At 39.6% G+C, this 27,398-nt stretch overlaps 2 protein-coding genes across 2 annotated transcripts in view; both read left to right on the forward strand.

Annotated features, from left to right (window-relative positions):
• The first annotated feature begins 4,747 nt into the window (after positions 1 to 4,747).
• Positions 4,748 to 7,378, forward strand: LOC140371977 (C-type lectin BfL-2-like). The gene is made up of 5 exons (XM_072459216.1): positions 4,748 to 4,821; positions 4,946 to 5,028; positions 5,106 to 5,225; positions 7,062 to 7,167; positions 7,234 to 7,378. Exons 1-5 carry the CDS (start codon positions 4,767 to 4,769, stop codon positions 7,311 to 7,313), a joined length of 444 nt encoding a protein of 147 aa, XP_072315317.1. The 5' UTR covers positions 4,748 to 4,766; the 3' UTR covers positions 7,314 to 7,378.
• Positions 7,379 to 10,583: 3,205 nt separating this feature from the next.
• Positions 10,584 to 27,398, forward strand: part of arhgef40 (Rho guanine nucleotide exchange factor (GEF) 40) — an 87,467-nt gene continuing 70,652 nt past the window's right edge. Inside the window, exons 1-3 of the mRNA XM_072458723.1 lie at positions 10,584 to 10,768; positions 24,107 to 24,196; positions 26,153 to 26,260. Of these exons, the coding sequence (XP_072314824.1) occupies positions 10,766 to 10,768; positions 24,107 to 24,196; positions 26,153 to 26,260 (201 nt within the window). The 5' untranslated portion in view covers positions 10,584 to 10,765. The remainder of the gene's footprint in view (positions 10,769 to 24,106; positions 24,197 to 26,152; positions 26,261 to 27,398) is intronic.

The raw sequence follows: 27,398 nt of genomic DNA on the forward strand, positions 1-27,398 counted from the left end.
TGAAAAATGAGAGAATTACTAATTTAATGATGGACGCTCCACAGTACGAGGTGATAAAGCTGTGACACGCTCAGCACTCTGGCATGACAGACGTGAGCTTCTGAGTTTAGTGAGGGACTAGTTTGTGTGTCATTAATGCCTTTTATATCTGTAAAAAAGTGTAGAAAAGCCCAACCATGGACGGGCGTTGAAAATTAACCCTGGCTATAAACTTCATATGCATTGCATCGGCTACAAGCGTTATTTTGTAACTATGTATGACTGTGACTTCATTGTTCCTGTCAAAAAAAAAAATAATGCTTTCAATTAAATAGTGTCCTTCCACGACAAACATATATTTCCTTATCAAATATTTCTTTTTATATATTCATATTATCCTAGAAACACAAATGCATCAACAATACACAATTAAAATGTGATGTTATTGTATCGGCAATAGCACATGGAATGTGGTTCTAAAACATACCACTAGATGTCACTCTGGAGAAGTGTTTCAAACTGTATTTGAACGTGTGGAAGACAAACATGGTAAGTCATGGTACAAAAAGCACATGACAGGAAACCAGAGTCACAAGCATCACACTGGCCAACATGAGCTTACGTGTGATTTTAGTTATTTAGAGCTACTTTAGCCGTTCTTATTTAACCCAGCATGAGAATCCATCAGCAGCAGCAGCAGCAGCAGCAGCAGCAGCAGCAGCAGCAGCAGCAGCAGCAGCAGCAGCAGCAGCAGCAGCAGCAGCAGCAGCAGCAGCAGCAGCAGCAGCAGCAGCAGCAGCAGCAGCAGCAGCAGCAGCAGCAGCAGCATAATCATCATAGTCATCCTCCTCCTCATCATCATCATCATAGTCATCCTCCTCCTCATCATCATCATAGTCATCCTCAGCATAATCATCATCCTCAGAATCATTATCATTATCCTCATCATCATCGTCCTCAGCCTCATCATGCTCAGCATCTTCCTCAGCATCATCATCATTATCATCATCATTGTAGCTGACGCTATTCGTTACCATGGCAACTAAGAGTTTGCCTCAAACATTTTATTTTCATAAGAGTTTCTCACCAAATGAACCCAAGCATCATTGTAATTGTTTGTTATTTATTTGTTTATTTAAGTTAATATTTACCTGTGTAAGTTTTCATGTGACCACGGGCGTGGCCCCGGAAGTACAAATACAGAGACCGGGAGAGAGAAGCCGTGAAACAGAACGGTAAAAGAAAACCACTTAACTACCCAACGGTCATATGTTGGCGAACACGGTAAATATGCTCATGTTTGTTTATTTTATACTGTTTGTAATTCATTATTGCTGATGCATTTTCTGTTTTTGTTTAGTTTTCACGGTGTAAAGGTGAAAGTGTCATGGTGTAAAGTTGTGAGTACAATTAAACCTGACCTGACACAATATCAGTCTGGAGCGTGATGTCCTTTTAAATGAAATTGAACCACGGTAGTTACAATCATTATCATCATCATCATCATCATCATCATCATCATCATCATCATCCTCAGCCTTATCATCCTCAGCAGCATCATCATCATCCTCCTCATCATCATCATAGTCATCATCATCATCATCATCATCATCATCATCATCATCCTCCTCATCATCATCATAGTCATCCTCATCATCATCATCATCATCCTCAGCCTTATCATCCTCAGCCTTATCATCCTCAGCAGCATCATCATCATCCTCCTCATCATCATCATAGTCATCATCATCATCATCATCATCATCATCATCATCATCATCATCATCCTCCTCATCATCATCATAGTCATCCTCAGCAGCATCATCATCATCCTCCTCATCATCATCATAGTCATCATCATCATCATCATCATCATCCTCCTCATCATCATCATAGTCATCCTCATCATCATCATAGTCATCCTCCTCATCATCATCATAGTCATCCTCATCATCATCAGCATCATCATCATCATCATCCTCCTCATCATCATCATCATCATCATCATCCTCAGCAGCAGCATCATCATCATCTTCCTCAGCCTTATCATCCTCAGCAGCATCATCATCATCATCATCATCCTCCTCATCATCATCATAGTCATCCTCATCATCATCAGCATCATCATCATCATCATCATCATCCTCCTCATCATCATCATAGTCATCATCATCCTCAGCCTTATCATCCTCAGCAGCATCATCATCATCCTCCTCATCATCATCATAGTCATCATCATCATCATAATCATCATCCTCCTCATCATCATCATAGTCATCCTCATCATCATCATCATCATCATCCTCAGCCTTATCATCCTCAGCAGCATCATCATCATCATAGTCATCATCATCATCATCATCATCATCATCCTCCTCATCATCATCATAGTCATCCTCATCATCATCATAGTCATCCTCATCATCATCATAGTCATCCTCATCATCATCAGCCTCATCATCATCATCCTCCTCATCATCATCATCATCATCATCATCATCATCCTCAGCAGCAGCATCATCATCATCTTCCTCAGCCTTATCATCCTCAGCAGCATCATCATCATCATCATCATCCTCCTCATCATCATCATAGTCATCCTCATCATCATCAGCATCATCATCATCATCATCATCATCATCATCCTCAGCAGCATCATCATCATCCTCAGCAGCATCATCATCCTCATCATCATCATCTTCCTCAGCATCATCATCATCATCATCTTCCTCAGCATCATCATCATAGTCATCTTCCTCAGCATCATCATCATAGTCATCCTCATCATCCTCAGCAGCAGCATCATCATCATCTTCCTCAGCCTTATCATCCTCAGCAGCATCATCATCATCCTCAGCAGCATCATCATCCTCATCATCTTCCTCAGCATCATCATCATCATCATCATAGTCATCCTCATCATCCTCAGTAGCAGCATCATCATCATCTTCCTCAGCCTTATCATCCTCAGCAGCATCATCATCATCCTCAGCAGCATCATCTTCCTCAGCATCATCATCATCTTCCTCAGCATCATCATCATAGTCATCCTCATCATCCTCAGCAGCAGCATCATCATCATCTTCCTCAGCCTTATCATCCTCAGCAGCATCATCATCATCCTCAGCAGCATCATCATCCTCATCATCATCATCTTCCTCAGCATCATCATCATCTTCCTCAGCATCATCATCATCAGCATCTTCCTCAGCAGCAGCATCATCATCATCCTCAGCAGCATCATCCTCAGCAGCATCATCATCATCCTCATCATCATCATCTTCCTCAGCATCATCATCATCATCTTCCTCAGCATCATCATCATCATCATCATCATCTTCCTCAGCAGCAGCATCATCATCATCCTCAGCAGCATCATCATCATCCTCATCATCATCATCTTCCTCAGCATCATCATCATCTTCCTCAGCAGCAGCATCATCATCATCACTCTCAGCATCATCCTCAGCATCCTCATCATTATCATCATCATCATCATGGCAGCACAGGAGCAGGACCTGAACACCAGATCAATAGAGGCCCAGATCTACCACACCAGACAAGACCCAAGGTGTAGGCTGTGCAAAGGGGCCCCTGAGACCATCCCGCACATAACTGCAGGTGCAAGATGCTGCAGGGACAGCTTACATGGAGCGCCATCACCAGGAGCTGGTTGGTGGTGGAGAACACCTCCAACACCTTTGGAGGTGTTTCCCACCTTGTCCTTGGGGTCTCCAGCCCGTACACAGATGTTTCTGTCCACGATGCCAGCTCCTGGTGATGGCGCTCCATGTAAGCTGTCCCTGCAGCATCTTGCACCTGCAGTTATGTGCGGGATGGTCTCAGGGGCCCCTTTGCACAGCCTACACCTTGGGTCTTGTCTGGTGTGGTAGATCTGGGCCTCTATTGATCTGGTGTTCAGGGCCTGCTCCTGTGCTGCCATGATCAGGGCCTCTGTCCTTCAGACCGGCTCTTTCTAACCATTGGTAGGATTTTGTGATATTAGCCACATCAGTTATGTTCCGGTGGTACATCCCATGTAGGGGCGTATCCTCCCACGATGGTCCCTCCAGCGCCTCATCATCCTCTGTTCCTCATTGTCTGAGACATTCACTGAGCACGTCATCTGTAGGAGCCTTGTCATTAATGTACTTATGGATCTTGGACGTTTCGTCCTGGATAGTGGCTCTCAAGCTCACTAGTCCCGGCCTCCTTCCTTACGGCTGGTGTACAGTCTCAGGGTGCTGGATTTGGGATGGAACCCTCCGTGCATGGTCAGGAGCTTTTTGTCATCCGGAGCGCAAACAATTACAATTAAAACTGCTGGTCTTTTTTTGGTCTAACACAAAATACATCGCTTTTCAATCCCAGAGCCCCAAACCAGGCCATCAAAACTCGACGTTGCCATCACAGTTAAAATATATATAATATAATATGTATTACAACTAAAACTGCAAAAGCGCATGTTCTTGTGACACTTTTTCCATCGATCCTCTCCTTGTTCGGCTGGTTTCAGACCCTCAGGGCAAGTTTTCTGTTGAACTTGACAGCTATTTATTTAGTCAGAAACATCGCCATGAGGCAACTTAGTGTTGACAGAAACCTTTCAAAAAGCCACTCCCTATAAAACACCAAAAACACCAAGTTACAGCTCACGTTAAGTGCTGTTAAGTGCGTGGAAGGAGAAAGACAGACGTTTAAGGACATCTCAGGTAAGAGTAAATACAGTCACATTTACGGCTTGAACGGCTTGTTCTTTGACAGGTGGAGACTCCAGAAGAGCCACTATGAAGCTGCTGGTTCTGTCTCTTATGGTTTGTGCTGCTGTGGCCTCCTGTCCATGTGGGTTCAATACTTCAAAACTTTTACACTATTACTCTAGAGACACAGTTAAACTTGTTGGATTGTTCTCATTACTTTTAACTGTTTGATGAGTTTATTCAGCCAACTGTGACTTTGCCGACAGACCAATGTGATCTGAGCTGGAGTAAATACAACGGACGCCTCTTCAAACTCTTCACAAACCCCTCCACATGGGTTGAAGCTCAGGTAACAACGGTTATTTTCTCTGTTTGATGAAAGACTAGAACCGTTCTGATCTCCGCTTTGTCTCGTCGGACATTTAGAAACACTGTGTGAGTCTGGGAGGAAGCCTGGCATCCATTCACATCGGAGCAGAGAACGAATTTGTCAAGAATTTGTCAGGTTCGACGAAAGCATGGATCGGACTCAATGACGCTCCACAGGTACATGAACCATGACTACAGTACAGTACAAAAAGTATCACTAAATTACCGTTATCAGGATATAGCACTTTAGGGGTTTGGAAATTAGTTTATAATGAAGTATTTTAAGTGTTTTTCAACAGATTGTGCACTTGCAAGGGTTAATAGTCCATCCCATCCACCTTCTTCTGCTCATCCGAGGCCGGGTCGCGGGGGCAGCAGTCTAAGCAGGGACTGAGCTCCTCCCCCTATCTCTAAGGGAGCGCCCAGCCACCCGGCGGAGGAAACTCATTTCGACCGCTTGTATCCGCGATCTTGTCCTTTGGGTCATTAAAGCTCTTGACCATAGGTGAGGGCAGGAACGTAGATTGACCGGTAAATCGAGAGCTTTGTCTTTCGACCACAACCGTTCCATGCAGGTGTGCGTGGAGGTGACGCCCACTATATCTTGTCGATATCGCTCGACCTCCTGCACAAGCTCAGGCTCCTCCCCCCAGCGAGGGGACCTTCCATGTCCCCAGAGTTAGTTTCTGTGTCCGGAGATCTGGTCGTCGAGGCCCCTGCCGTCGACTGCCACCCAGATCTCTCTGCACCGGCCCCTTATGGATCCTCCTGCAGGTGGTGGGCCCACTGGAGGGCGGCCCTACATTGCTCGTTCGGGTTGTGCCAGGCTGGGCCCCGTGGGGAAAGACCCGGCCACCAGGAGCTCGCCGTCGAGCACCCATCCCAGGCCTGGCTCCAGGATGGGGCCCCGGTGACGCCAATCTGGGCGACGTAACTGGCCTTGTTGTGTCTCTGTTCATAAGGGGCTTATGAACCGCTCTTGGTCTGACCCGTCACTTAGGACCTGTTTGCCTTGGGAGACTCTACCAGGGGCCTGAAGCCCCCGACAACACAGCTCCTGGGATCATTCGGGCCCTCAAACCCCTCCACCAGGAGGAGAGAAATTATTGTCTTGTTATTTTGGAGGATTTTCACAACAAAGATTAAGACAAGGGATTAATACGACACTGAACATAGTAACTTAATGCAGCTCATCCACAGTATTAACAACTGCGCTAAAACAAAAAATAACCCACACTAGAGTCAGCAAAGATATGGGAGGAACATTAACGCTATTGAATGAATGCTTTTGGTTCATGGAGTTAAATATTGTACCATATTTTCTTGACTATAAGTTTAGCATAAATCGCGGCAGCCTAAAAATGCATAAGCGAGAAGAGAAAAACATACATGAGTCACATTTTATTTTTTTCATTTAAAAAATAAATAAAATCAAGACCAAGAACAGACACATCTGTAAATGCAGTTTAAAATAATAACAGATGAGAGAACATGGTGAATAGGTGTATGTATTATAACGCTAACACCTTCAGCTACATGACGTATGCTAACGCTAACACCTTCAGCCACATGAGGCACAGACAGAACTGTGGTAAGTGTCTGGTATGTTAGCGTAACATATGAACAGTTATTCAGATAACTATAGCATAAAGAACATGCTAACAAGTTTAGCAAAGCATCAGTTTTACCCCAAATCACTAAATCCACAGAATTCTTCTTCCTCTGTGTCACTTCTAAACAACTCCACAAACTCCAGAGGAAGAGGAAGTGCAGATTCTTCTTCTGCGTCGCTTAGATCCTAGAGCGCCCTCTTGTGGTTGTCAGCGTGAAAATAACGAATAATATCACATACAAGTCGCTCTGGAGTATAAGTCGCACCCCGGCAAAAACTATGAAAAAAAATTGAAAATATACTCATAGTCCGGAAAATACGGTAAATGGTTTATCGCAACATTTTCCAACTAATTCAAGGCGGATGTTTGTATTCCGAAACATATCTTCTTGCTTTCGTAGGAGGGCGAATGGGCCTGGATTAACAGTAACCAGGTGGACTATATCAACTGGTGCCGTGGAGAGCCCAGTAACTGGAGAGGCAATGAGCACTGTGTGATTCTCGCAGGTAAATGAGTGTCTTTATGAAGGAAAATCTGTCTCCAAATAACCCTTGTTTTATCCATGTGAACAGGAACGTGCTGGTCCGACCGGAAGTGCAGTACACTTCTGCCTTACGTTTGTGTGAGAAAAAACATCAAATCACTTACGTAAATAAGTGTTTTCATTATTTTGAGAAAGAGTTTGTCTTTCTCATGAGGTGGATCATTATTTACACAATAAACGTCAGTGTCCGACAAAGGTTTCTGTCTCTGACTCCAGAACAATGACAACACACTTTTAAAGGCAGTGACATAAAGTGCCACGCCCGCACATCATCCCGATCAAAACAGCTCCAACAAAAAGACGGAGAACGGACCCCGGAGCCACGTCCCGAGACACGATTGGCCCGGTACAGAAGAGGCGGAGCAGCTTTATCAGGGGCCCACGTCAGCTGTGGACAAGGACATTATAGACAGAGTGACACTTTTCCATTGCACAATATTAAAGAGTACCAAAGTGTAAAAGTGCGTGTATCATGAGTGCAGTTTTACTATGACACATTTTATCTTCTTTAAAAACACAAATACAAAAATGCTACTAATTCCCGCAACATCGTTTTGAAAGATGAAAAGGCTCCTGGGAAGATTTTTTTTTTTTACGGCAGTTAAAGGACTCATAGTATTGTGGCGCCCTCTGGTGGTCTAGTAAGGGATTTCTATTTTTTTCTTTTTTTTTCAATTATTTTTTTATTGAAAGAATAAACACAGACCAATCAAAACTTGTGTGTAAATAAAGATACAGTCCAGTAACATTGTCAAAAAAGACAAAAAAAGACAAATAAGAAGTAAAAAAATAAAAAGGAAAAGAGAGAAGAAAAAAGAAAGGGGGGGGAGTGCGGAGTGGGCAGTACTAGAGAGAATACTAAGTGTGTATTGTTTGAGATGTTTTTAGAATAATGCATCCAGATGAAAATAAAATACAAGGTTAAAGCACCAGATCCACAATGTGAGTACCATTTGGTCCAGTTTATGTCGAATTTGTCCATTTCCAAGTTCAGTCCATATGTGATTTTTTCCGTTTTCCATATGTCCATTATGACTTCGGTCCAGTCCTTCGTTGTTGGTGCAGTTTGTGTCATCCATTTTTTTGGGGTCTGGTAAGGGATTTCACAGCTCCATCTCCTACTGCAGTGGAGCTCAAACCTTTCAGCTGTTCAAGCCAAGAAACCCATGTTAGTTTATGTTAAGTTTCACTTTATAGGCTGGTGCCCCGTTTAATGTTCACCGTATGTGATAAAACATGTAATATAAAGCAGACGTGAAGGTTATTTTGAGTTCTGGTTTGACTTTTTAGCCTCCTCCGTGATATTTAAACGAGCACGGTTCATTTGAAATACATTTAAATCTTGAGTTAAGTTTAAGTTAAGTTATCAGGTTTACGGCATTTAATTAAGGCAACTGGTGTTTTGTCTCATATTCAACCCGACAACCAAACTGTTCTCCCGGCTCACTCGGCTTTCTCTCGGGGCCAGGCTCTCTCTCTGGGCCCGGCTCTCTCGGGCTCAATTTTATCAAATCAAATATTTTAGTGATTTTTTACAATTTTGCAGCGCTCATTTCTTACATTTTAACACGTTTTTATGTATTTCTTCCTGTTGTTACGATGTGACGTACTGAACACCAGAGGGCGACATCATCCACGAGGCAAAATGTGCACTTTAAAACCATCGACACACGTTTTAATGTGTCAGAAGAACTTTTTCAACCGTCTCCTGCCTGTCATTTTGTTCTGAGCTCATTCGTATTTTTGTACTTGTTTATTAGACAGTTCGTTTGGATTATTTCTTTAATAATTTATTATATTAATAATTTTATTGTTGAAAATCAGACATGGTTCATTTTCTTCTTCATTTTCTTGACAATTACGACAATCACATTTTTTTTATAGTCGCGCCAAGCTTACGACAAAACGCAAGCTCAGATTGTTTAATATAAATTCATCATTCATTTTATTTATTTATATATATATATATATATATATATATATATATATATATAAAATAAAGCTTTTGTGCCGTAGATTCACTCACAGTGCTTTGACTTAAGTACAATTGTAATACTGAAGTAAAGGGCAGTATGTAAAAATGTAGATAATATTGTGAATATTGAATGTTTGGAATATTTGCAAAAGCTTGTAAAAATGCTGATGTAAAAATATAAATTAAAAAAATGATGTTGTAATTAGGGATGTCAAGCTATCAAATTTTAGCGTCACGATTATTGGAGGAAAAACAACACGATTTAACGATTATTTGCAATTTTTTGAGAGGGAACAATAGTGAAATATTTCATTTTCTTTCATTCTCGTGGTCTGACATGTGACAAATTCACTTTCTTTTACAAAATAAAGTCGAATGTGACACAAACAGCCAAATAAGAAAAACAAAAAACCATTTAGGTCTATTTTTTAGGTCGTATATTGAACAAAAAATACTCAATTCTGCTTCTCAAATTGTCAATTCATCATCATTGTGATAACTAACCTGATAATCTTGAAATCCCTAATTGTAATATTTAAAGTTTGGGTGATATTTCTGCACTTTTCTGTCATAACTAAACCTCAAATAACAGATTTTACGACACGTTTTGGCGCACGCAATATCGTCCGTTGTTAATTTCAATATTTATCACAATATTCTCTTTTTATTGACAGAAAAAAAACACAGGTCAATCAAAATGTATGTGTGAATAAAAATATAGTAACGATAAAGACAGCAGCAACGGCAAAAAGAGGAAAAAAGAAAAAAAAAGAAAAGAAAAAAAAGAAAGAAAAAAGAGAAAAAAGAAGGGGAAAAAGAAAGGAAAAAATGAGAAAAAAAGGAAAAGAAAAGAAAAAAGTGGAACAAAGAAAAAAAAGGGGAGAAGAAAAAAAGGGGGGAAAGAAGAAAAAAAGGAAAAAAAGAAGGAAAAAAAGGAAAAATGAGGGGGAAAAAAGACAAAAAAGAGGGAAAAAATAAGAAAATAATAATAAATATAGATAAATAAAAACAAAAAACAGTACATTTGACTGTAACTGGACTAAATGGGACTCAAATTCTGGCTATGGTCTGCTTTTGGTGCCGCCCTGTCTGTATAATATATCAGAATATTTTCAACAAAGTAGGAGTAAAAGTAAAAGTACAAACAAACATTACAAGTTTTCAGTGTCCGTTCCCTCGTGCGACTTCGCGCGGGGAAAGCGGAAAGTCTGAGCGTGCGGGCGACGCTGACTGTGGCGCTCTTGTTTTTGCCGGAGCGAGGGACGAAAGAGGAAGGAGGAGGAGGAGGAGGAGGAAAAGAGAAGTGGAGAGAGAGAACGAGAGGAGGGGCAGAGGCAGACGGGCGGGGCGGGAGTTTGTGCGGCAGAACTGTGCGAGCGTTCAGAAACACCAGAGCACTGACCGGGAGCGCAAACGTCTGCACGAGAGCGACGAGGGCAAGAAGAAGGAGAGGAAGAAGAAGAGGAAGAGGAAGAAGAAGAGGAAGAAGAAGGGTCAAACGGAGCTTTTGGACTATGTCGTGATTCTGGTGGAAGAATGGGTGAAGCCCGCGATCACGACGACTTTGGAATCCCCGACTGAAGTCATGGTAAGGCAATTTCAGGATTCGCCGTGAAAAAGAAAGAAACGAGCAGCGTCTGTTAGTTCGTTAGTTCTTTTTTTATTTATTTTTTAATTGTAAACCAATAAGAGTACGGGCTCCACAAAGACTTCTGGACCGTAGCTCGTGAGGTTTTGCTGTGAGTAAAAACGCTCACGAGTCGGTCGGATTTCGCCCAACGAAACGGTTATTTGCCAGTTATTTGTTGGTTATTCGTCGGTTATTTGTCGTTTTTTCGTCGGTTATTCGGCAGTTATTTGTCAGTTATTCGTCAGTTATTCTGCGTTTTTTCGTCGGTTATTCGGCAGTTATTTGTCAGTTATTCGTCAGTTATTCTGCGTTTTTTCGTTGGTTATTCGTCAGTTATTCGGGGGTTTTTCGTCGGCCATTCGCCGGTTATTCGCCGGTTATTCGTCGGTCATTCGTCGGTTATTCGCCGGTTATTCGTCGGTCATTCGCCGGTTCGTCCGCGATCGTTCGCTCGACCGGTCAAAGCTTGCCGCGTTTTTTAACCTGGTAAAGTTGGACCGAAGTGTTTTTAGAATAAAGTGTCGGAAATTGTTTGTTTTCCGTTTTGATATTTCTTTAACCAGTTCTAATCGGGGACATTTGACACATTGCATATCATACTTGGCCTCATTAATGCGTGTAGTGTTCTAGAAAGGTGAGTGAAGTCAGTAGTTCTGTGACATACCGTATTGTCCGCAATATAGGGCGCACTGTCAATGAACGGTCGATTTTCGATCATTTTTCACAAATGAGGCGCATTAAGCGAAACAAAATAAAATGTACCACACAAAATCACCCCGAGGTCAGTGAGCACAACCAGAATTACTCTATATATAAGGCGCACTTGATTACCGTATTTTCCGGACAATAAGTCGCATCGGAGTATAAGTCACACCGGCCAAAAAATGCATAATAGAGAAGAAAAAAAACATATATAAGTTGCACTGGAGTATAAGTATATAAGTATAAATATAAGTACAAGTCGCACCCCGGCCAAAACTATGAAAAAAGGTGCGACTTATAGTCCAGAAAATATGGTATAAGGCATGCTGTAGTTTTTGGAGAAAATGAAAGGCTTCTATGACGGTATTTCACAGAACTACTGACTTTTAGTTACTGCTAGGGCTGGGACTAACACTTAGTAGTTGCAGATTAATAAACTAGTGATTTTGATCAATTGTTCTCTCTCTCTACGTCTTCATTTGGCGTCTTCGAACCTTTAATTGCGGTTGTTTAAAATGTCTAAACATGCCAAAGAAACGGTCAGCGAATCCCACAAATGAAGGAGTGGCCGCGGGCACGTAGAAAACGGGCACGCTTTCTCGCCGTCGTTGATGTCGTTTACCGTCGCCGCCGGCAGCGACGTGAAGAAGACGCGGAGAGAGAAACGGCGTGAGCTGGAGGGTGCGCGAACAGAAGCGAGCTTTAATGGGGCTGTTTGTCGGCTGGGTGGAGTCGTCTGGCAGCGTGACTGTGCGGAGGGAGAAGACGGGCGGGGTGGGGGGGGAGTTGAGTTTCCCTTTTTATTTTAGGAGACTTGGACGGCGGCGGCGTTGGTGGTTTTGGTGATGCCGTGTTTTCCATTCGGGTCCAGGGGGAGGAAAACTGTGTTGCGAGCGAAAGAAAAACAGCGAGATAGTGTTCCCAGTTTGGCGTTTCTGTCCAGCATCTTGGCTTAAAAGTGCACACGACACGGGTAGAGGTGATTCCGCAGCCGTTACCATAGCAACCAGACAGTAAACAAGACTGGTTGCTATGGCAAACTCCACATAAACGACACGACGGTTCTGATCTTTAGTCCGACCACGGTTTAAACTGTCAGAAAAGTGTGTCAGCTGTCTCTGTGTCGCATGCTGATGACATCACAGAGGGATTCAAGCTCTACTTCCTGTCATTTTAAACCCTTATTTTTCCAAATTTCTACACAAACTGCAACTTAACGGACGTAAAACTGTGATACCACCAAACTGAGTCAGAATTTGAAAAGTTGGAAAACCTTTAATATGGACTTTAAGATATCTGGCGGTTTCCCTGGGTGACGGTGGAGGACGGGTTAAATGCAATCGACTATTAAATAAATGAAATAACAGTTGTTGTAATTTTGATCATCGTTTTCTGGATTATACGCACTGTAAAACACAAAAAAGACCTTTTAATGATAAAGAAAATGGCATTATTAAATCAAAATATAATGTCAAATAAGAATAAACCATTCCAGAGATCCATCATGAATACACGTTTTATGCAAATATTCTCTACTGACCTTTATTTGGTTGATAATGTATTTAAGTATTCTATTAAATATCAAGTATTAAGTATCTTACTAGTAGTAGTAGTAGTAGTAGTAGTAGTAGTCTTACTAGTTATTAAATATTCCCAATCAAAACTGCAGAAAAACTCTCCAGAAATGTTCTTAAAGGTCTAATAAACGACCAGACGTTTTATGGCGGTTTTAAACGACTGGTGGCGATCGCGGTCGTCCTCGGTTACGTCACGACAAACCTTCAGCGTTTTTTGCAGAGGCGGGTCAAACGCCGCCTTCTCGTTGGAAATAAGTGGCATTTTAGCGACATTATTATTTATTTGAATCCATCCGGACATTCCAATTACTCTTCTTTGCGTAGTAGTTCCTCCAAATACTTTTTTTGAATTCTGTCTTATTATTACTTTACTTTGATTATTTTTGCTTCATAGATAAATGCAGACAGCGCGCAGCGGTTTGATTTTGGCTCAAAGTGCTGCGTTTAAACAACAGAAAAACACAGAATGTACTCAGCGTATTTTAAAGTAACTGTACTTGTTACTTTACTTCAATTTTGGTTATATACACACCCACCTTTACTGGAATATAAGAGGTAACGACATGTGAGGGCATATACCGTATTTTCCGGATTATGAGTCGCATAGATTTCATAGTTTTGGCCGGGTGCGATTTATACTTATATACTTATACTCCAGTGCGACTTTTTTCTTCTCTATTATGCATTTTTTGGCTGGTGCCACTTATACTCCGAAAAATACGGTAAATATTTCATGCTCTTCAAAAGTCCTCGCAGTTTAGATCATCATCATCACCACGTCAATCATACAGTTAAAATAATGTTCGTAGCTTCTTTAACCCAAGTCCAAAGTCAACAGCGAGTGACCGCGGACGGACTGAGTTCACCTCGGAGGTCGACGCGGGCACAGAGGTGTCAGAATGCGTCGCCGCGCCGTCACGGGCATTCCACACGCTAAGCTAAACTGAGCGGTGACGGACGAAGGACGCGACGGGCGCGTTTTAGCAGCAAACGGTGATTCCTGCAGCACGTTGAGACTTTTAGACTTCGTTTTTAACCAAATAAAGGTGGAAATCGCCGACTGAAGACGTCTAAATGGAGAATGTTCACAAATAAAGTGTAGGATGAAGTGTTTTTTACGTTTTGATTGAATAATGTTGTGGTCACGCAAGCTATAGATTCTGCACAGTCCAGATAGCAGTTACAATGATCAAAAAATTACAACTTTTTTTTTTTTATTGTCGACTCATACATGTTTTTTTATTAGTTTTTGACGTTTTGATTGAATAATGTTGCGGTCGCGCGTGCTCTAGAGTCTGCACAGTCCAGATAGGAGTTACAATGATCAAAAAAATACAACTTTTTTTTCTTTAATTGTCGACTAATACGTGTTTTTTTTATTAATTTTTGACTTTTTATTTAACAATATTGCTGTCGTTGTTGTATAAAGGTGTGTTTGCACATGTTTTAGAGTCGGTACAGTCCAGATAACAGTTACTATTATGAAAAAAATATAACTTTTTTTTTTACATTGTTGACTCACTCATGTTTTTTATTCATTTTTGACGTTTTGATTGAATAATGTTGCTGTCGTTGTTGTATAAAGGTCTTATCCCGCGTGTTTTAGAGTCGGTATAGTCCAGATAACAGTTACTATTATCAAAAAATACAACTTTTTAATTTTTTTTCATTGTATTTTGACAAACACAAATATATGAGAGCGTTGAATTCATGTTTAGAGCATCAAAAAAGTAGTTTATATTGTGTAAATTCTGCATAAACTTCCCTGGTCCCTGGTGTGACGTCACTTCCTGTTATAATTTTCTACACATTTTTTGACTTTTCTCCACAAATACCTGCCCAATTGATGTAAAACTATAATTCATATGTACGACAGGTACAAACATACCAAATAAAGTCAAAATTCGAAAATCGTAAAAATCTGTCATACGTCACTTTATACACAACTTCACCGTGACGAGTTTATAAGCGCGTTTCACAACTTTCATCAGCCAGTGTTGAGTTTTGCCGCTACAGTAACGCTAACGACAACTTTTATTATTTATTTTCCTGCTTCACAGAGAATAGTATGCGCTATCAATAGACGCAGATGGCACACAGCGGTCTTATTCTGACCCTAAGAGCTGCTTTTACAATATCTGTACTTTGGCAAAACAGATTTTACAATTTACAATAAAATCAAGTACAGCTTGATTAAAAAAAAAAATGTAGGTGATTGATTTTCATTTGGTTGGCTCAATTTAACAGAATAAAACAATTGTAACCGATTATTCAAAGCAATTACCTATGCATCGTCGAGAGATTAATTGTAAAAAAAATAATAGACTAATAATAACGCATTAGTCATGTTGGGTTCATGTTAAAAGCCACTGTATCAGATGTATTGATTTATTTGATTGATTTTAAGCGATAATTGTAATAATCAGGAGTGCGCATCAGGGTTAAACGCCATCGCAGCCCGGCTATGTTTATCTCTCTAATCGGTTTTGACAGTGGTCGGAGGAGAGATAGCGGCGCCGGAAGCGGTCGACCCGGCGGCGGCGTCAGTCATGGGATGACTGAAGTGACCTCAGCGCATCCCGCCGCCGCGCTTTTGTCCGCCTCAAACAAAACGCGCGCATAAATCACAGCGAGGCATTCGGAGGGACAGTTCTGTGTTTTTGTGTCGCTGTCGTAAAGTGACGTATGACAGGGTTTTACGATTTTCTATTTTAGACTTTATTTGGTGTATTTGTACCTGTTGTACGTATACATTATAGTTTTAAACCAATCGAGCAGCTAATTGTGGAGAAAACGTTGACAAATCTGTAGAAAATGACAGTAAGTGACATCACACCAGGGACACACACTACAGTTTATGCAGAATTTACCCCACCAAAGGTAAAATTTAAGTGACATTTGATGCTTTTTTACCCAGTGGTTGCTAAGTAATTTCTTAGTGTGCTGTCATCAAAACAATAAAACATTCCAATTTCTTGACTTGAGAAAAAAAAAATCTAAATGGATAAAAGTACTCAGAAGTGCTTTGGTACCTGATTTTACAATGTATTTTTTCTTGTACATGAGTTAAGTTTTATATTTTCTTAAAAAGTATATTAACAATGTTCCAAAGGGTTTATGATGGACTTACAGTAAACACACTTCCTCCTTTCGCTTTTTTACTTTAATATATTTTATACTTGCTCTCTGTGTCATGTTTCCTCTGTTCTGTTATTTCAAAAAACTATGAAAAAAAAGAAAAATGGATAAAAAAAAGAAAAGAAAATCAAGAGCCCCACGGTAGATGTGGACTTTTGAGTCGTCTTTTCCTTCCTCGTTCCGCTCTCACTGAGGTCCACAGCATCTGGTTTATATCATGACTCTCGCTCGCTCTTTGTTTTCCCATCGATCTCACACAACTCAAGCTCCTCCTTCTTCTCCTCCTTCAACTTCTCCCTGTTTCCTCCACTCGAACAGTCTTTATAATCCTCAGCACGTATCGCTTTTCCGTCTGTAAAACATCAAAGTCTGATGCCAACTGGCGAAGTGAAGTATTATAGGTTTTTAATATTTTGTGCAAAAAAAAAAAAAAAACACAACATGACCGATGAAATATTTTGAAATTTAATCTATTTGAAACCTGAAAATATTAGACACACCATCGATCTGGATTGTAACTGGGGCATCTTACAGTTTAAATAAGCATTTATTTGTATTCTTATTTTTTTTGTATTATTCTTATTTAATTTTTTTTTCCAAATTAAAGAAAAGAGAGAAGAAGGGAAAAAAATAAATAAATAAATAAATAAAACATTCAGGAGCAGGACCAGAGAAACCACAATAATAATAATAATGATAATAATAATAATAATAATGATGATGATGATGATGATAATAATAAAACAACACAAAACATATATAATTTATTGCAGAAGTGTTTATTCCTCTCCATAGTATAAATAATACATATATAATGTCCTTAATCGTTGGCTCGTTCTGTCATCCATTTCTTTTGTCGTTTCTCTCGCAGGAGTTTCATGTCCCACATACTTTTACAAGATTCACATTTTCAAGATTTTATTGTCTTTGTTTATGTCCCAGATGGTTTAAAAGTCGAGCCTTCTGGGGTACTTTTTCTAATCTAACGAACCACATTGTGTTTTGGACAAACGGCATAAATATGACAGAAATTCTATACTTTCAAACTGTCTTTAAAGCGACAGGAGGAAGTAGGAATTTAAATCTGTCTCATTTGTGCCTTGCGTTCACAAACCTTTGGCATGTTGTATTCACATGCATACGTCTGGCACGGCGGCACAAGAACAGCTTTTATAACTATGACTTATAGCAAACGATGACACGCCCTGCTGAACGATGAGTCGATAAGTCGCACCAACCAAAAAATGCATAATAGAGAAGAAAAAATCATATACAAGTTGCATTTTTGGGGGAAATGTTAAATGATAAAATCCAAGACCAATAAAAATAATAACAGATGAGAGAACATGGTGAATAGGTGTACGTATGCTAACGCTAACACCTTCAACTACATGACGTATGCTAACGCTAACACCTTCAACTACATGACGTATGCTAACGCTAACACCTTCAGCTACATGACGTATGCTAACGCTAACACCTTCAGCTACATGACGTATGCTAACGCTAACACCTTCAGCTACATGACGTATGCTAATGCTAACACCTTCAGCTACATGACGTATGCTAACGCTAACACCTTCAGCTACATGAGGCACAGACAGAACTGTGGTATGTGTCTGGTATGTTAACGTAACATATGAACAGTTATTCAGATAACTATAGCATAAAGAACATGCTAACAAGTTTAGCAAAGCATCAGTTTTACCCCAAATCACTAAATCCACTGAATTCTTCTTCCTCTGCGTCACTTCTAAACAACTCCACAAACTCCAGAGGAAGAGGAAGTGCAGATTCTTCTTCTGCGTCGCTTAGAGCCTAGAGCGCCCGCTTGTGGTTGTCAGGATGAAAATAACGAATAATATCACACATGTAAGTCGCACCCCGGCCAAAACTATGAAAAAAGTGGCACTTATAGTCCGGAAAATACGGTACTAGTAAAACAGGCGATCGAGCTCACGGTTCACTCTCGACTAAAGGTCGATGGCGAGCGATGCAGCCAACTCGTCCCAAACTGTCCGGATCAGGCTCTTTTATTCCAGTTTTGGCGATTTATACAATGTTTTTTCATGAGTTCGTCACTAATCGCTGCTTTTACAGGATTATATTATATGTCTTTATGCTTGGCGTTAAATTTGACATCATTTAACTGACATTACTTTCTTCATGATGCATGTTTGCTTTGGTTTTGCAGTAAAATATCTGTATGCGTTTGTCCTTAAAAAGACTGAGAAAACTTAATCAACAAATGTACTTATGGCTTTGTTTACAGCCGTCTGCTCCCGTGTGTGTCCACAAACACGACTGTAATGCAATAAAGTGCATAGTCGCCGAGGTCGTGACCCTTTTAAGAGATGAAAAGACTAGACAGAGGCTCAAACGTCTGAGTTTTTACAAATTGCGGCGCGTGAGAAAGAAGCGTCCAGGTCGTTCACTCGCTCAACACATGTTCAGAAAACATACAAAAGTGACGAGACGTTGAGTTTGTTCATCGATATTGGCGCGCTTTTGCCAGCGTAGTCTCATTGGTCTGTTTTTGTCTTTATTTTTTATGGCAAAAAAAATTGGAAACAAATGAACAAACGATTTTATATTCCAGGTAAGTGCAATTTCGTGTCATTTTTAGTTAGTGAAAAGTTAATTTGTGAACTTTACTGTAGCTTTACATACATTTTTCAACGATTTTTAAAGATGTATTCACTTAAAACAAGTCCGATTCCATATTAAGAATTCTCGATAACTTACTGCACAGTTTTTTACCTGGAACAAGTGTATTTTTCTAGTCATTTTTACATCTTCATCACCAGGAAGAAAAAAACAGTCCTGAAAATACTTAGTACTGTTATCAAAAGTAAGTATTCCCCGTTCCTTTACGTCCGCCTCTTACCGTAACTCTTTTTTCCGTCTCCGGAGCCGAGTCGTCTTGTTACACTTTTTTGGCACGCGCCTCGTATTCGGACCTCGCTTTCAAACAGACGGCTTGTGTTTTTCTTTTTTCCACCTGAACATACACATTTAAACAAACGCGCAGCTCTGCTAAAGACATTAGCGCGCAAAGCATAGACTGAAACGGGATGACGTCGTTTTTCGCCCCTAAACCAAAACGTCCTCTGAGAAAACGCAGTAAAAGTCAGAACGGCGCCGTCACATAAAACATCGAGTGTTCATTTATTATATCTTTATTCCTTTACCATGCGTCTCATTAAACTATATTTACGTCTGGCTAGAGGCGGAGTAATCAAATAATGGATCATGTTACAATTGCTTAAAAGAAGAAATGAGTTAATTGTCTAAAATAAATTGCAATAAAAGACTAAAAAACGTGATATTACGTGATGTTTTTGCACTTTCGATGGTCATTGTGCAGTCGATTCATGTTTTTTGGCACATTTCCTGAAGGACTGCCAAAATATCTAACTCATAGAATGTCGATACGTCGTTGTTTTTCACTTCTCGCGCTTTAATTGAGTCGTTGTGTGGAGCTGGTTCAAGTCTTAAGGGAAACTTTGAACCAGGCTTTGGTCCAAAAGGAAGTCCCCGTCGGCTTCACTCTGTAACCTCCTGCTGGGATTTTACTCCACTCAATATGTTCCGTCAGTCAGCCACAGGCACTTTGAAGTTTTTACGAGCGCCGCACAGATGACCTTCAGCGACCTTCAGCGACCTCCGTTTATGTCAAGTATCTGCGCTGACTATAGCTGTGTGTTTACATCCGGACTGGCCCCGTTTTATCATTGTTTTGCATCTTTACTAAAGGTTTATAGGTTAAAACTCTAATTTGAAGTATTGAAAAAGTAAGAATAAAAAGTAAGAATATCAAAAGTTTGAAAAAAAATAAAAATATATAATAGTGATAACAAAAATGATAAGAATAAAAATTACAATAATAATAATATTTTATTCTGTATTTCCTGCATAAATATAAATTATAATAATAAAAAAAAAATAATGATGAAAATGATAAGAATAAAAATGTCATCAATAATGATGATAAGAATATTTTATTCTGTATTTCCTGCATAAATGAGCCTATAGAGCTGCTACTTAATGGTTTACTTTGTTATGTTAACGCTTTTTACCTTTTTTTTTCTTTTTTGAGTCGTGACAAATGGTTGAAAATGTTCAGTGCCACACAACCTATTAAAACAATACAAATCACACCAGCTGTGGGCTTATCTGTAGCAAAGATCACCCATGTCAAAGTGTCTGATTCTTGAAATTTGGTGATTGTTTTGTTTTCGCTTTTTGCTCTGAAGTTTGCTCCGGAACCCCCCAAAATAACACGTTCTTCAATTAAACCCAAGCGTGAATAAGAACATCAATCGTACCTGACAATGCCTCCGTAATCAAAGGGATGGATTTGTTTCTAATGATCAATTTCAATACCACAATGATGCTTTACAAATGTGACAAAAACGATCTTTCTTCTTTGCAGATCAGTAGGTTCTTGGTTCCAACGGCTCTTGTGTCATGGATCCTGCTTCGGTTCCTTTTGGCTCCTTGTTTTCTGTGTCTTGATGTGTTTTCTGGTTTGGTTTCATACCGTCTTCATGTCCTCGGTGTTTAATGTCTCTTGCAGGATTGTTTTTCAGTTTTACCCCCACGTTTCACCTCGTCCTTCTTCCGTCCGTTGTGTTTGTCTTCCCCAATTGCCTTGACGTTCCTTTTGTTTTGCGTTTTATCCCTGAATTTTTTCGACATTTAGTTCATTAAATACAGTTTTTTCGCAGATTCTCATTCCGGGTCCTTCTCGCGACCTCTCGTTAGCGTTCTAAACCTCGAAAATGAAACCGTGGAGCGTTCAAAATGGCGTTCAGCGTTCTAACGGTGCTGTAGTGCGATGCACGCGGCGTTGGCGAACTCCCAAACCCAAAGGACTCGCCGCGTGAGCTTTTGAAAATGCCTCGCGGATGCTACGCGTTTGTCGCTCTTCCAGGTTCTTTCGCCGCTCTTAATGAATGAGCTGTCACCGAGGAAAAGCCACGACCGCTCGAATTGAGAGACGTCCGCGGGTTTTAGAAAGTCATGTTTTAGAAATGTGTGTTAGCTTAGCGCCAGGAGAGCAAGATCGGAAACAGGATCTAACGTCTCCTCCAAATGACCCTGGGATCTGCAGCAGCAAATCCAGAACGCCTTTTTCCAATCATTTCAGCATCGCGTTCAAGAGGCCCCCTTTTCCTGTCCATGTTCATGAACTCGACATTGTTAGAACGGGCTTTTTGGCGTTTTTTTGGAAGCGCGCGGCGTAACGTCTCTGAATTCTTTCCCCCCCTTTTTTTTCCTCTCCTTGTGGTCAACCTCAAAAAACCCCTCCTGCGCTAGCAAAACAAAACCCAAAGCTAATTGTGCAAAACATTTGTCCGGGCCTCACTTTCTCCTTAGCCTCGTTTGCTTGGCTTTTTTCCAATTTTGCCGTTCCATCCGAGTCAGGTTTTTCTCCAATTTCAAGTATGGCATTGATTGTAAATACTTGATTATCATTAACGTCATAAACACTTTATTGTCAAGATCAGAACGTCACAGGGATTCTAGTGATTATTGTAAGAAGAAACCATGATTATACGATCTAAGCTCTGACACCAGGATCAAAAATGGAAAAATCCTTCGTTCAATTTCTTTTTTGACTTTTTTAACTTTTATTAAAACAAACAAACAAAAAATCAGAGATTATTACAAAAAGCAAAAAGCACGTACAAGCAGATGTACTAAACAAATACAAACAAAATGACGTCATGACACAAAAGTCCCATTTAGTCCAAAGTCTAATGAATTTGTCCATTTAAGATAAGATAAGATATTCCTTTATTGTCCCACATGGGGAAATTTCAAAATTAGTCAGATTTTTGTCACGGTGTAACTCACTTTCTAGTAGATAACCATCTCTCCTGTGCGTGATCAGTTTCATGAAGCTTTCTCAACAGTAAAGTCTTGTAAATTAATTGCTAATTTGAGGTAAATTGCCGGATATTAAAAAAAAGCTTTTTACGTTTAAGTTTACTTTTTGGAGCAAAGATTGAACTGAAATGACTCTTTTTGCTCAGAAAAGGTCATGATCGTTGTGAGGTTAGCCGAGGCTAGCGCGACATTCTAACGTGACATTCTAGCACGATATGCTAACGTGACATGCTAGCGGTGTTTTTGAAAAACTTGATAAATGAAAGCGATTTACGGAGAAAAGGTGCCGTTCTTCCGCTGCACTTTGAGGAGCACTTGAGTTTAAAGTCGAGTTCACCAGCAAAGACCACGCCCCCAGCTACGACGCAACGTGTTTATTGGCGGGCAACAAACACGAACAACACAAATGTACAGAAATGAATGCCGTTTTGGGGGTTCTTGCGATGAGGGCTGAAGGCTCCCGGGCCTCGATGCCCCATCTAGGAGATAAAGTAGAATCAATTAAAAAGATGGTGAGAGGGAGGGGCACGAAGTCATGAACACAGGTGTGTGAGGTCTGGATGCTTAAATAATATACCCGCGGGAAGGGGCGTAAAAGGGGCGTGGTCCTGCTCCCAAACTTAAGATAACCAACTTATCTTCATATCGATCGTAGACGCCGCGTCAAGAAGGATTCAAAAAGTCCAAGAAGGATTCAAAAAGTCCAAGTTTTATGTGAATTATAGCTCGTTTTCGGTCGTACGCCGATTTGAAGTTTAGTCTTTGTCCCCGTCTCACCGCGACCCATGATTAGGACCCGCCATTTTGACCCTGGCAGACGACACCCGGCTTCAAAGCTCGACGATAAGAAGACGCCGCATGTCGATTTGATTTCCCTTTATGCGTTAGTGGATTTGTTTGAAGCAATCATCTGGGTGGAGGAGGCGGTTTGACGGATGGAAACAAAACGGAAAAAAGGGAGAAAATTGTGCAAGTTTGGGGAAAAGCAGTGGCCATGACGACGGCTCAAAATACAACATAAACAACGCTGTGCTTCCAATGACCGGTCCAGACGTATTAGACAACAGCTTCATGGAATTCGTGCATTTTTGGAATCTTTTGTTCACTGCGAACGTTACACGGTCTGAAAACATGTTCTGAAATGTGACTCTTGTGGTTTTAGCAGTTCATATTTTAGACTTCTGATCTCGTGAATACGTTTAAATACTTAAGATTTTTTCCCTTTTTAACCATATCATGATGAAATGAAGAAAAAACACTTTTATTATGCACAGTTGTGTCATTAGTATCATTAAAGAGTCATATACATTTAATCATAAAATTTAAACATACAATAAATAGTAATTCTAAGAATAGTGTTACTGTCTTTTTTGTTTTGTTTTGTTTTAAATAGTGCAGCCTATATATTTATTTCATTTTAAAAAATGTAACTTATACAAACAGTTTAAGTATTAACTGGATAATATAAGATTGGTCTTCTTTTTTATCCTTTTTTCACAAATATTTTGTATGTTAAAATTTTACATCCTACATTTCCATTTAAATCACTGACATTCATTATTCAGCATTTCCATTTTTAAGGTAATTATAAGCCGATATCCGCCCTTTTATCTACTAGTAGCTATTTTTTTAATTTTTTTTAAACATTAAGGGGATAAGTTAATTGTTGTGACAGGTTTTACTTTACAAAGAGCAGCTCATTATCCCTAAAACTAGTCAAAACTCAACCAAACGAGAGCTTTAACTCGAGCCGTTTTAAATCTAAATGCACTTTCTCAGGCCTCCTGCTCTTTTCTCCCTTTTTTTTTTTTTTGTGCTTTCTCATTCTCCGTGAGGAAGCGTCTGGCCTTCCCCCGTCCGACAGGAAGGGAAATCCACGCCCGCGGACGTCTGCGTCAGCGAAAAACAAACGCCGTTCACATGGCGCCTCTGCTGTCAGTGTCCAGAACCTAACTCCTCCCCCTTTTGTCTGTCCGTCCCGCAGGGTTCGGAGGCCATGGAGGATTGTGTCCAGGGGGCGCTCTCGTCCCTGTACCCGCCGTTCGAGAGCACCGCCCCGCCGCTTCTGTCCCAGGTGACGACAACGAGCACTGCTGCAGATGCAATTAAACGATAAGGCGGAAAAGGCGATAAGGGGAAAAGGCGCAAAAAGGCGATAAAACGACACTCCCAAGACGTAAACAACTGATAAAAGCCAAAAATAACAATGCCTCGCCTGTTATAGACCTCATTTTAGTGTTTTGAAAAGGGAATACTGTTATTTTGGACGCTACTGTAGCCTAGAAAGTATTGCAGTTCAAATACCGTATTTTCCGGAGTATAAGTCGCACCAGGCAAAAAATGCATAATCGAGAAGAAAAACATATATAAGTCGCACTGGAGTACAAAATGTGGTTGCAAGTGTGAAAATAACAAATAATATCACATAGAAGTCGCTCCAGAGTATAAGTATAAATATAAGTATAAGTCGCACCTTGGCCAAAACTGTGAAAAAAGGTGCAACTAATAGTCTTGAAAATACGGTAATTGTAAGGCAGCTTTATGAACTTGAAATGGCTAGATAATAAAAAATACTTTATATTTCTAACTTTTTTTTTTTCAACTACAGATTGAATTAAAACCACTTAATTTTGCCTCTAAAATAGACATATTATTATTTTATGTTTTCTTCTGATTACATTGTGACCTGAATAACGATCAATTATAACAACGATTATCAATTAACCTTGACACCTATAATTGGGATGTGGTGGATTTTCTAGTGTGAACGCACTCTAAAAGTAAAAAAAAAAAATAGTTTGGTTCTGTCTTTTTATTGTCGTTATTGCTGTCACTCAAAACATGTCGCTCGAATCTTACAATCATTCTCATAAAACACGTTGTTTACGAGGCGGCCAAAGTATTTTCCTTTGCTGATTACAAAGGTCTGCCTGCTCTGTGTACATTTTTCCAATCTTGGGAAAAGGAAGCTATTGCAAAACCCATTGGACACACATGAAAAACATAAAAAAACACATGCCAAGTTCTAAACAAAGGCTCCTTTTTGCTCACAAGTAAAAACACATTTGTATTGATAAAAGGTTGTTACAGAACGGTGCAGACAAACGAGTGCAATAGCTGGTTTTGCGGCTGATAATTCGACCGTAAAACTTTATTGAAGGTCCAACTTTGACCTGTTTGTTGTTCTTTTACAATATCGATGCTTTAGAAATGAGTATCTCGTTTAAAGGGCCAAAACAGGACCTCAATCTTTGGATCGAACGCCAGAAAATGACAAAAGTTTGACTAAATCTGCTGTGTTTCTTGGCTGTTAAAAAGTAACCAAAAGAGCTGTGTAACCTGCTGATGAATACATTTGTCACACTTTGAGTTTAATGAATGCTACGTTTAGCATTTTGCGTCTTAATATCTCGTGGATGGGTGAAAACGCAAATGGAAATCAATTGGAAACACACATTTCTCCCTTTTTTAAGACGTTTCACTGTGAATTATATGTATTTTAACCATATTTAATTAAAGTAAAGTCACAATAGAGTCTTAAAAATATATGTGTGACATGACGTTACCTCAGAAAAATAATATATTGTTCGATTGATGTAAAAGTTGTACAGCAAGCTGCCCTAGCATCACAGTAGCATGTAGCTAATCCCCTCTTTTGAGACGTTTCACTATGAATTATGTGTATTTTAACCATAACTAATTCAAGTAAAGTCACAACTGAGTCTTAAAAATATATGTGTGACATCACGTTACCTCAGAAACGTAATATATTGTTCTATCGATGTAAAAATACAGCAGGCGGCCCTAGCATCACGGTAGCATGTAGCCCAGAGCTACCGTTAGCGTTCATGGATACAGACTTGGGCTTCTGGATGTCTTTTTTTCCGGTACAATCTAAATCCCAAAGTCTTTCTACGCTGACCTTTAGCTAGTGAGCGTTCCTTCATAAACCGTCCGCAGCTAATCCTGAGCTCTGTTTTATGATTTTTGACAACCCTTCATATTTTAAATGTGTCTTTTCGCCCGTCAGGTCTTCTCCGTTTTGGAGTCCACGTACCAACACGACAGTCTGCGCTACCTCTTGGACTACTTTGTTCCGGCCAAACATCTTTTGAACAAGCTCCAGCAGCATGCGTGTGTAAGTGTCGCCCTCGCACGCAGATCTGATCCGGAACAGAAACAGCTCCCGAAGAAATGCAAAACCTTTTCACGGTCAGGAAATGATCACAACGAGTGCCTGGAAGTTCTTTCAAGAGAAACTAACTCAGGGTTTTAATTCGTAAAAGGCGAGGGTCAGTAGTTCGGAGAGTTTACCTAAGCGCTTTTAATGTTGTCTTGTTAGATTCCAGTGTGACATTAATTACGACTGAATAGAGATTGCTATTTTATTGTATTTTATTATTTTTAAATTTCATTTATTTATTTTATTTATTTTATTTATTTTATTTATTTTATTTATTTTATTTATTTTATTTATTTTATTTTATTTTATTTATTTTATTTATTTTATTTATTTTATTTATTTTATTTATTTTATTTTAATATGTATTCATTCTTATTTTATTGTTATCATTATGTATTATTTATTTTATTTTAGTTATTTTAGTTATTTATTTTGTTTTATTTCATTTTATTTATTTTATTTATTCATTTATTTCAATATGTATTTATTTGTATTTTATTGTTATTATTATTTATTTTATTCGTATTAATTCATTTCTTATTCTTTTTTATTTATTTTATATTTTAAAATAATATGTTTTTTTATTACATAAGAAATTGCAATTTTAACGGTCACAAATCACAATTGTTTCTATTATATTTCCTCTACAAACACATTTATCCCGTTTTTATGAGTTCTTCACCCTCTACATTTACATCTACAATCCTAGACGCTTCATCTTTATATGAATTTAAGAGTTCATATTTCAGTTTTCTCTCAAACGTTAACGTTTTTAAAAATGCGCGTTGATCGTCTACGATGGGTTTTTGCGCAGGATCCAGAGAAACCGACGGACGAAGGGCGGATTTTGATGGTTTTCGCCAAATTATATGGTTTGAATCCACCCGAAACCATCTACAAACCTGTTCTACTTCAAACTGAAAAAGAAAAAGTCGTGAAAAGTGTTTTAAAAGCTTTCGGTGCGTCTTAAACTGAAGGTTGATTATTTAAAAAGCGTAAATTCCAATTGGCGTGCGTCTCACTTCCGTCAAAGCCGTTTAGAAACACTTTGCAAAGGACGGGGAAGACAAACGAAGACAAACGATCACGAGTT

Source organism: Eucyclogobius newberryi, unplaced genomic scaffold, assembly GCF_026437365.1.
Source record: "Eucyclogobius newberryi isolate DKJ021-1_F unplaced genomic scaffold, fEucNew1.0.hap1 SCAF_22, whole genome shotgun sequence".
Lineage (NCBI taxonomy): Eukaryota > Metazoa > Chordata > Actinopteri > Gobiiformes > Gobiidae > Eucyclogobius > Eucyclogobius newberryi.